This window comes from Achroia grisella, unplaced genomic scaffold (assembly GCF_030625045.1).
Source record: "Achroia grisella isolate CSIRO2021 unplaced genomic scaffold, CSIRO_AGI_Agris_v1 utg1061, whole genome shotgun sequence".
NCBI classification, from domain to species: domain Eukaryota; kingdom Metazoa; phylum Arthropoda; class Insecta; order Lepidoptera; family Pyralidae; genus Achroia; species Achroia grisella.
In genome coordinates this window covers 241,807-253,342 of record NW_026712565.1, presented here as the reverse complement: position 1 = coordinate 253,342, position 11,536 = coordinate 241,807, and the positions used below count along the sequence as shown (strand labels likewise).

General features: G+C 38.0%; 1 protein-coding gene across 1 annotated transcript; it reads left to right on the top strand.

The window, feature by feature from the left end:
- The first annotated feature begins 2,490 nt into the window (after positions 1–2,490).
- Positions 2,491–10,708, top strand: LOC131852038 (BUB3-interacting and GLEBS motif-containing protein ZNF207). Its single transcript, XM_059202658.1, has 10 exons — positions 2,491–2,700; positions 2,807–2,933; positions 3,150–3,276; positions 3,438–3,505; positions 4,138–4,265; positions 4,727–4,813; positions 5,421–5,688; positions 6,493–6,564; positions 7,673–7,919; positions 10,376–10,708. The coding sequence occupies exons 1-10, from the start codon at positions 2,660–2,662 to the stop codon at positions 10,465–10,467; spliced, it is 1,257 nt and encodes a 418-aa protein (XP_059058641.1). The 5' UTR covers positions 2,491–2,659; the 3' UTR covers positions 10,468–10,708.
- Positions 10,709–11,536: the final 828 nt, after the last annotated feature.

The window sequence follows — 11,536 nt, the reverse complement described above, 5'->3', positions numbered from 1 at the left end:
TTTATAAATTTCAAACACATATTTCACATTTATTTTGTAATAATAAAGTTACTGAAATTACTTCTTTTGGACAAATAAAATATTCGATGACAATGCACGTAAATTAACATGACAGAGATTTTTTCTGTCTATATTTCCATAAACTGTTTATGAGAGTGTAGAAAAAACACTTCTCAAAAAAGTTTAAATAAACACAATAATGGATATCTGGAAACAAAAAAAAATACTATTTACTATTCCATAAATTTAAGTTGTGCTGATCGCAACACTTAGGTACATCTCTTTATTTTGCTAGAATCAGTTTCTGGTATCCAACGTTACCTATATGAGTCGAACCTAATATTATTTGTCAGAAATTAGTTTCTGATTACAATTATTTTTTTCTATTTTTTTTTTTGTTGCAATATAATTATAAAAATTTATGATTTCCTATAATAAAAGCAGACACATTTTTTATACAAAACACTTCGCCACTCTTCATTTTCTTATAAGAATACTTGAAGATATTATATTCCTCCCTTGCTCTTTCTTCAACCTTCCACCTACAAAGGTGTTAGAAGAGAAAAGTTTCAGTCGCAAGTATTGTAAGTATATATTCACATATACATATAATATTTGCGTCTGAATAAGTTGTAAGTTCGTTCATCACAGTCATGATAAAAAGATAATTCTGACAAGACGAGATCATTGTACAAAGTTTCAAAGGTGCGTATATTAGTCATCATGGCTTATTATCTAAAAGTATTTGAACTGCAGAATTCTTTTAGAAATGTTTAATAAAATTATTTACCTACTATGTACATTGAGCATGCTTACTGTTCATGATAATTTTGTGATCAAAGACTGATGTCAAGTACTGATGTTGATTCCAATGATTAATAATATGAGCACAATAAGATCATGCGTGTATTCACACCGTCACTTTTCACACATTTGTTTATATATGTTTAATTGCGAACCGATTACTAATATAAAACAAATCTGTTTTGAGATTCGCCACTGTGACACCCAGTTCACTCTTTGTATGCAATATTATGGATACAATTCATACAATACAAAGTATGAGATTGTAAAAGTATCGTAACGTTTTTAAAATTCACATCATCATCATCATTCATCAGGCTTATATGACAATTATTTATTATTTTAAAGGGAATGAAATTGAAAAATGGCGCACGTGATATGGTGTTTCAGGCGTCCATAGGCTACGGTAACCGTTTATCATCAGACGGGCCGTATGCCTGTTTGCCAACAGTGTGTCGAAGTTTCAAAAAATAAAGAAATAGGTACTAGGGAGCAGTGTGTCACCCATTTCTGCCGCCAAGCAGCTTGCCTTGCAAACTGTGTTTCGGTTACAAAAACAAAAAATACATAAGCTAAGTTACTGCAGAAACTAAATCCAACAGCCCGGGTAGAAATTACAGAACGATAGTAAAACAACGCTAATGTTATCAAAATACAATGGAGTGTATATTATATTAGATATCAGTCTTTAACTTCATCTCAAGATAAGAATAAATAAGAGGTAATCTGACACACGTCACAAAATTTTATTCTACAGTAACATGTAAAATTTGAAACAACCAATCAGAGGATTCGTAGGCAGCACGCCCCCGACTCATGCGTGTCATGCCTACAATCATGTACGGCTCATGCAGGTTCCAAAGAACTGTTAAAGTCATAAGATAACAAGTGATCTCGCTAAGCAGAAAATAAACACGCTAAGTCTCGTTTAGTGTCATGCCTACTGAATAAAATTTTATGATATTTTAGATAAACAACTCCAAATAGAGATCAGTTCAGGCGGGCCGTATGCGAATTTGTTTATCGCTTTAGTCATAAGTTAATCCAATTGTAAGTTGATACCGTTGGTTCTGTATATGTATAGATCAGCTACGTCCTTGTACCATCTTTGGGCGTCCATGATTTGGTGAACCAAATCACTTTCCAGTTTTTGACCATTATATTATTTAACTCCTTATCATCCACAAAAAAAATCTCCTATGGTAAAAATGTTATTTGGTACGTGGAAGTTCTCTTTTGTCTTTTAAACAATGCAACACTGAATATGAACTGCTAACTGTCAACGAGAATTTAAGATGGCGCCACTATATTATAACGTAAACAAAGATCAACTAATGTAACATACTGGAATACTATACTAACAAAGCGTAAATGCATAGTCAGTATCTCCATATAGTTTGTGTAGCATAATATACGAAAACTTGTTTCATGAACAGGAAATGTTTTAACAAGATATTGTACATATCGTTTGTCCGATATCTTGTATTCGCATTTGAATTCATTTTGTCTTAAACTAGAATACGCATCAACTTCTTCAAAAGGTAGATACTATAGTAGTTTCATATAATTTTACGTATTGATAGTGTAAGAACCTCATAAATTTTGGCATTTTTTGTCGAACAAAATTGTGCCAACAATTTTGTTTTCAGCGCTTTTCAAATTTTAAACTGGTCACACTGATGCATGCCTTCCGCCATTTTGATTTCATTTCCATTATCTTTTCGTAATAATTTACGTTATTTGACGTTAATTAGATATAAAATTAACAAAATCTGTGATATTATTGTATTTAATTTTGACTATATTTGTGTTATTAATAGTTTGTAAACTAATTTTCGTGTTTAAGTAAGTTACAATGGGTCGGAAGAAGAAGAAGGCGTCGAAACCCTGGTGCTGGTATCCTTTTAACAAAATGCGTTGCGAAATTTATGCAAGACTTAAGGCATTTGTTAACCTCATTTGTTTTTACTTATTATTAATGATTTCCTTAGATATTTATCAGGTATTGTAATAGGGAGTTTGATGATGAAAAAATTTTGATTCAACATCAAAAAGCGAAGCACTTTAAATGTCACATATGTCACAAAAAGCTGTACACTGGTCCCGGATTATCAATACACTGCATGCAGGTACGTCAGCCCTACCGACTTGGCAAAGGTCCACCCGCCCACGGCCGATGCGCAGTCCTTTTTTAACCCGCGTAATATCTTTAGATATTTGGCGCGTCTTGTACTGCTCCCATTAAAGTCATACGTAAATATCTGCCTCGAAGCATGTTAATAATCAATAACTCGTTTAATAAATGCATATAATTACATAAAATGCATTGTTGTTACACTTTGCAGGTTCACAAGGAAGCAATAGACAAAGTACCAAATTCACTACCAAATAGGTCAAACATAGAAATAGAAATCTATGGTATGGAAGGTATTCCACCTGAAGATGTGAAGGAGCATGAAAAGCAAAAATCAGGTATAAAAACTTTATTTTTGAATGATGTCCCATCATTTTGGATCGAAATGTATGTACATTTTTTACTATACTTGTTATAATTGTTGTAGTTTTACTATTTGTGTTTTTTAATGTGAATAGTTACACAAACATGATTTATTTACACTAGTTTAATAATTTAGGTGGAGGCAAAGGTTCTGACAGTGAAGACGATGAGCCTGCTGCAAAAAAGAAAGCCACACCTGCATTAGTAAGTAAAATTAAATTTACATTCAAATCACTCATTCTGACTTTGCACAAGTTTTTAAAACAATTTTTTTTTAAATAAAATTTTTAAAAATTATATACCTTAACCTTCCTAGTAGTTCCTCATAGTCTCTGTATATAGATGAAAACTGTATGAATACCTATTAAGTAGCTTTTTACATTATTTTTAATAACATACAGATAGCACTTTAGTTTTTACACTAACACTTACATTTTATTTTATAACATGTAGAGCAAATTGTTTATAATGTCCTTTACTGGCATATTATCACAAGCTTTCAAATTATTGGATATACCTGTTACAACTAACTTTATATACTTTTTTTTTAATAAAATATATTTTATGTTTATGATAAAATTATTAATTATTATCAATATACAATTATTAAATAGAAAATAAATACAGTTATGAAAGGTAACAAACATATAGACAGACATTTTCACTTCCATAGTATCCATCAATTGCTGTCTATTAGTTACTATTGATTGTGGGCTATGAAGATTTTGTATTTCAATGGTCACTCATACAAACCTTCAGCCATATTGTTACATATCCTAACATCTACAATGAAACTGAAATAGTTAAATACATAATTTTACTATTTATTCCCACAGTTGGGTGCGGGTCCCTCATCAGTGACTCCAGGCATATTGCCCACACCTATGGGTCCAGTCCCCCCTGGAATGTATCCAGGCCATATGTCTATGAATCACATGATGCCACCATTTGTGCCAGCAGCAAGGTAAGTTTGACAGACATAGTATACTGACTAACTGTCAGTGGTGGTCATGTGACTCCTAAGGCCAGAAAAGGGTATATGACATCAAAAACAAAGAAGTCATTGTTTTTTATGTCATATAAAGGGTATATTATATATTGTACATATTACTCATTGTATGAGTCATTATAATATGTAGGATTATGATTAGATTTTTAGAGTTCATCATATGTGATCATACTTCTTCAATTTGTTATCTGTTAATTCCTGCTCTATGTCGATTTGATGCTGTAAGTCTGAAGTTATGTTCTATTCTATGTAATTATAATTAGCTTGTCTAGTTACTTAATTATAATTTATTCAAGTAGGATATCTGTAATCATAATATTGCTTAAATAGTAGTAGTATAAAACAAATCATGGTAAATATTCCTTTCATTTTATACATACCATTGTAATTTCTTTTATTCTGTTTGATAATTTTAGAATGATGATGCCGGGCATGAGGCCGCTGTTCCCTGCATCGAGTATATCAGTGTCCACACCTAGCAAACCTACTTTCCCTGCGTACAGGTTCTTATTTTTATTTATCTACTATATTAGGTGTACTAACAACTAATGTAATGTATTTTTAGTATAAGTGCATACATAAGTATTTAATAGTCATCATATACTTTGTTTAGTCTCTTAAAGGTAAACACTTCATGAATATTCATGTGTTATATATTGTACTCAGTGTTCTGTACTAGATTCAGTAGTCTAGCAGTTTAGCACACTGCCTTACTTTCAATAGTCTCCAATTCTATTCTTGCATAATACTGACATTTATATTCATGAATATAATCCTTTGTATTGGTCTCAGTATGTTTTAGTATATTTCTAACAGCTGTCATCGTTTACCTATACTATAAGCTTGCTTAGTTTTTCTCTATACAGTGTTGTTTGGATCGTTGTGAACTGTTATTATCACTAAACAGTGTAAATAAGTATCATGACAGGCACTTCACACTTTTCTTTGAGTGTAACATATTTTTTTTTTTACGATTTTTACTCGGTGTGTACAGTAACAACAAAAGTAAAACACTCCTTTAGTCGAGTCGAGATCTTTATTTGCAGTAGCATACACTTTTATTTGATATTCTAATATAATGTTTTACTTATTTTTCCTCGGCGGGTACAGCAACGCGACAATAAGCGCGCCGCCGACGACCTCGGCGGCGAGCGCGGAGCCCAAGGAGAACGGAGACGTCGCGCCCCCCGCGGCCAACGCGTGTCCGCTGGTGACGGCCACGGGCGCCGGCTCGCGCATCGTGCACCCGCCCGAGGACGTCTCGCTGGAGGAGATCCGCGCGCGCGCCGCCAACTACCGCGCCCGCGGCGCCGCGCCCCGCGCCGCCCTGCACCACGCCGCCTCGCCCGCGCTGCCGCCCGCCACCAGCCAGGCCGAGGTACGCCGCCTTCAACCTTTTCTCATTTTTGGTACTTTAATGCTGTCGGTCGGCGCTGTCGCCTTTACAGCTTCGCAGGACTTATGGAGGGGCCGAAGGCCGAATCGTGCCCGACGGATATGACTTTAGTCCGAGGGCACCGTTAGGGGTCGCCATACCGGGAACCATACATACAAGCATACTTTTTCACCTTGAAATGTTATGGCATTATAAACCTGAATCTAAACGCAGCTTCTGTTTACGTTTATTGAAAAAAAAAAGATTCATGTGCACATAGTAATGCGTATCACTAGTATTTTATTACGTACGCAAAGTACACACGTAGCGTAGTATTTGTATTTGAGGTTAGAACGTATGTTTCAAGATTATAATAAAGCCTTCTTTCCAATGTTAAGTTATATTCTGTTTACAAAATGTTCCGCAATGCAAAAATCTCGCCATGCCTTTATAAACCTCCAGCTCTTCCAAGATTAAGATGTAATCATTCTCACCACCGTTGATATCATCATCATTGATATCAGTTTTTATGTGCACTTCAAAGAATTTAAAGTTTAAATACGTGTGTAGCATACTTGGCTCATGCTAAATTTAGTACTATGAATACGCGTGTTTATAGAAAATGTCTACTAGATATACTTTTGTTTTCTCAAATGCGTATTCAAATCTTTGAAGACGTGTCTGGCGCCACAGTTAAAATACGTTAAGAAGTGTTTAGTTTAAACGCAGTGTAAGATTGTTACACAGTGCGCACTCTCCAGTTTTCTTGCCGGTATATGTAACAGCATTTTTCTATTCCAACGGTAGTGGCAATCTGATGGATCGTGGCGACTCTCAGCTAGCGATGTGAATGACATCATGGACATGACAAATTATAAGGTGTTGTATTATATAATGCTTGTCTGACAAACATACATTGTACAAGAACGCAAAACTTATCCCAAACTAATTTAATTTTTATGTTACTTTCACTTACATTACATATTTCGAGTTGTGTTTGTGGTTGAGCCTAAAGATTCGTAAATATGTCAAAATTCTTTTTTACCCTCTCATATCAGTACAAGAGAAGTAAAACTTGAAATAAATGCTATAAGTACTACAGGGCATACATTTTTTAAACGTATTTGGCAATGCCATAACAAGTGTCGTGTAGAGACCTTGACATTACTAAACCACCATTATCATATAAACGGAGATATTTGCCATAACCATAATATCAGCTTCCGATATTTCAAGTCAAGTGACCAAAGCGCTACATCTTCTTAGTCAGACGTCGACTCGACTGACAGCGTCGAAATATTGAGACTACATAAAAGACATTATCATGGTAAATATCCTGTTTGTATGATGTATCTGTGTACAACCATAATAAATCCTGTTAGGGGTATCTATAAATTGCGTTACACATGATGTGCGGGAGAGGGGTATGAATCAACTGTATGTAAATATTTCTATATTCCATCCTACTCCCCTAAGGGGCCGTTACCGCAATTAATCACATTGCCTCGAAATCGGGGCAGGGGATTCGCCAAAAAGCACGAAATGTTATAAGAGTATATTAGAGGGGGGTGTAGTAGTGTAGTGAGATATTACGTTTATTTGTTTTTCCATTCACCACACGATTTCGGAACTGATATGTGAGTGTAGTGTGACTTTCTAGAATTAAATTAGTTTATATCTGTATTGAAAATAATATTAAAAAGAAATAAGATTTTTTATAGTTACTGAAAAATACACGTGATATTGAAGTCTTAAATATCACCACATATCAGGGGGGAGGTTAAAAATGAATGATTAATAAGAGAAATCTTAGATTTGCTTATACAATACACGAAATTATTAACTATTAAAACATGATTCGAGTGGGGGTACAAGTAATTTGCATCGGTGTGACGTAACTTATAGAATACCACTTACGAGCGTTCCCTCGTCATCGACGGTAGTGGTAGATAGAGGTTTATAAACTGGCGGCGTTTTACGTTTGCAGGTGGCGGCGCACATGTCGGCGGCGGTGGCGGCGGCGGCGCGGCAGCAGGCGGCGGCGGCGGCGCTGCGCCGGCCGCTGGTGCAGCCGATGGTGGGCGTGCTGCCGCAGCTGCCGCAGCTGTCGCAGCTGCCGCCGCTGCAGCAGCTGCAGCAGCCGGTGCGCGTGGGCGTGCCGGTGTCGATGCCGCCGGTGATGGGCATGCTGCCCGTGATGCCGCAGTTCAACCTGATGCGGCCGCTGCAGCCCGGTCAGTATCCGTCCGCGCCCCCCTACTACTGACGTCTGCCCGCCCGCACTCACCCGACGCTCTCTCCGATCTCCCGCGGAACGTCACGGTGCCCCTTTGCGTTTCGTGACTCTGTCGATGCGAGTTTGGAGTAAATTTCTGTGATCGCTTAAGTAGATTCCACAGAAATTTACGTTGACTCGATGTTTTACAAGTCTATAGATCGGATTGTAAACGAATGTGTCTCCTGAGTTGATTCTAATTTATAAATACCTACCTATAATTGACAGATTGGTACGATTTGTGAATTATAATATGAGACATATTCTTATAATATACATAATATATCATCACAGAGTCTACTCATGTCTCGAAGTCGATCTCAAACTGAACACTAGGTGTAACGGATTATACTTGTCGCGTTGTTTCACATGGGTATTTTGTGTTCTAGTGACCTCCAGCTAGTGTTATGTAGTCGAAAATGTTTTGTAAGTTGAATATCAAGATATAAAATAGAAGTAAGAGTGTCAGGTTAGTCATTACCTAATATTGCACATTAATCATAAACATTTATAATCTTGTAATAAATGTATTTTTGAAATCACCTCCTAGAGTCGAGGCATTTAATTGTTAGATTTATTTGTATTATGAACTTAACAGTAATGTACTCATTGTTATTTGAAACGGTTGAAAAGACTGTATTTACACATTCTAAAAAAAACATGTCAGAATATCTATATACTTATCAATATTTTTTATAAAGTCAAATATTCACTATTCTGATGTAATCACACATAATTATGCAGAAACAGTATTATAATTGCATTTATTAAAATTAATTTCTACTGGGTGAATTTTCTTTAGTTATATTGTTTGAATGAGTGTTAAGTTAGGATTTAGTATTTATATCCATAGTGCTCAAATTACACTGTAATTAATGATAATTTTGATATCACCGTGGAAAATGGAGTGTCCCATGTGTTTTGTTTGTTTAGTTTTCTTTTTTTAATAAACCATACATTTATATTATCTTGACATTATTTTCTATTTTCCACGACATCAAAACCTGAACCGTGACTAGATTTAGTATAAAATAATTACTGTAATGATATGGTGGATTGTTTTAAGAGCGTGGACGTGCTCACCACTCGATTCGCTAATGTCGAAGGCAGCAATGTGTCAAGTGCTTGGCTTTCAGAACAGTCTGCCAGTGAGTCGGTGGGTGCACTCGTATATTAAGTTAACTAGCGGCGGCTAGCGGCCAGCGCCGGCCTGCTGCCCGCCGGCGACATGCTCTATCTCTCTTTTTCTCTCTCTCAGTATGATAAAACACATAACAGCTTGTCCAATACTCACATCTCCCTAACATCCCACTAACACTACGGGCAGTCTCACCCCCTCCACCATATTGAAACCAACCGTCCATAGACAAACACTGTCAAGAGTAAAACTGTGATTTTGATGTGCCATCCGCACGATCGGAGGATCGGAATGAAAAATGAGCGGTAATTTTATTCACATTCCTTAATGGATTTGCTTATTGTAGTAGCTCTTATCTTATTACTGTCTCGATTTTCTCGTAGTGTCATATAAAATGTGACTTTTTGTCGGTTTTACGGGTGGGTACACTAATATTATATTTACGTACAGTAGTTTTGTCGCTTTACAATGTGCATGAACCGAAGAGTTTAATAGTCGTTGGCTGAATTGGATTCTACGAGCAACCATCTCGGATCACACTGAAACATGCATGAAATACGGATACGATTATATCGCCGAGTATTTTGAAAGTGTGATTTTTCATGTGAATTATTTATCCTACCTACCTGTGTTCCTTTGCTTATACTGCACCTTAAATCAGTCGCCACACTTCAGTGCATACATGTGACCACAGACGAGCGACCACTCGCCCGCCGTCGGCCGAACACTGCGGCCACCACGACGGCGGCCAGATACCTTGCGACACCCATCCGTAGACTCACCATTCTTATTTTTATCGTTACTATTTTACTTAATGTCGATCCGTTATCTCTGTACAGACTTAGACGTTCATTTATGCATTGTCTATAGTGTGGTAGTCGAAAGCGGTCGTGAGGCACATGAATGTACGGGTGGTGGTCCGGCCGAGGTCCGGGTGACAGGCGATTGTTAAGCAGTCACAACGGCTCAGCCGTGTGTTGGACCCACGGTCCCCTGTTGCTTCACTCACGACGCTCGAGCGAGGCGGCGTACTGACACAGAGGACTACATATATACAGAGTGTAAGCTTCGCCACCGGCTCCGTCTGGAAATTGGTTTCGGTCGAACGAAAACAACAGTATAACACGTAAATGTGCACGTCTCCGTAGACTCGAACGGTAATACAGACAGCGTAATTCTATGCAACGGTTGCATAATACCAGAATGAGCGGTGGCTGAAAAGCTTTCACTCTGTGTATAGAATAGTGCGGGCCCTGACGTGGTGGTTGTGTGTGCAGGTATGCTGCTGCCGGGCGGCATGATGCCGATGGGCGCGATGTTCCCGGGCGGCGTGCCGGGGCTGCCCATGATGCAGCCGCGCTTCCGGTAGCCGCCGCACCGCCTGCACCCGCCCACACTCGCCTCCACCCGCCCCGATACTTACGGCCCCGAGCGAAGGTAGGCGCTCGCTCTAGCGATCTATATACGTCCGCTTGAACGGTTGTGTCCGATGCTCTATGCTAAAATTTGCGGTGACGGGATACTAACGCGACGCAAGGTAAGGCCCCGGCGTACCGATCGACGCGATACGTACAGACTCAAAGTTATGAAGTGTTAATAAGAATGGACTAGACTAGGCCCGGGGACACGGATGAAGTATCGATACTTTTTGGTATTCAATTCTATCGAGTATAAAACTCGATATTTGTGCGAGTTCTTTTTGGTAGGTATAAAAAGTATACTGTACTATAAAGTATTAATCTTTCAACGTGGTATTAATTGTTTGACCTTTGTAAGTTTAAAAATACGATTTATGATTATAAATTTGCAATAATATTAGCAATGTACGACAAAATTATCGATAGTCATCGGAGACTGTGTCCCTGATTAGGCCCGTAGATGTTAGGGGCCGTAGGCGGAGGCGGAGGCATGGGAGGAGGAGCCGCAGTTAAGTGCCGAGGGACAGGTGACGGTAGAGTCGCCCGGTGGCTGCGCCGAGGTTGGGCCGGCAGTTCCCTGCGGACGGCCGCAGGCGACTCGTGCGCTGTCACAACTTGCGTTGTTGGATTGACGGCCCCCTGTCCCCTTCTTAAGCCTGCCGACGACGACGCATCCAAATGGACGCCGCCCGACTGGATAACCACGCATAACTTGCAGCATCTCTTTTAGTTCGTGTTCAGTGAATGTAATGATACAGTAAAAAGTACAAAAATTGAAAACGATATTCTATAACTGCAGAAAAATAGAAACTAGTTTATGTCCAAAATAGAATATTTCTATTGAAATTTCTCAGGCTTGTCTACACTTAGAATACAATTTTTTTGTCTTAATAAAAAATGGAACGTCAAAATGTATTTGCTTTTACTATTGTGTTAAAAGTCATGGGTTGTTATGCAATGTTGGGTGTGGATGACGTTGTTTTGGATGCACCGTGGATGCTAGCTCTTAGACGTTATGGT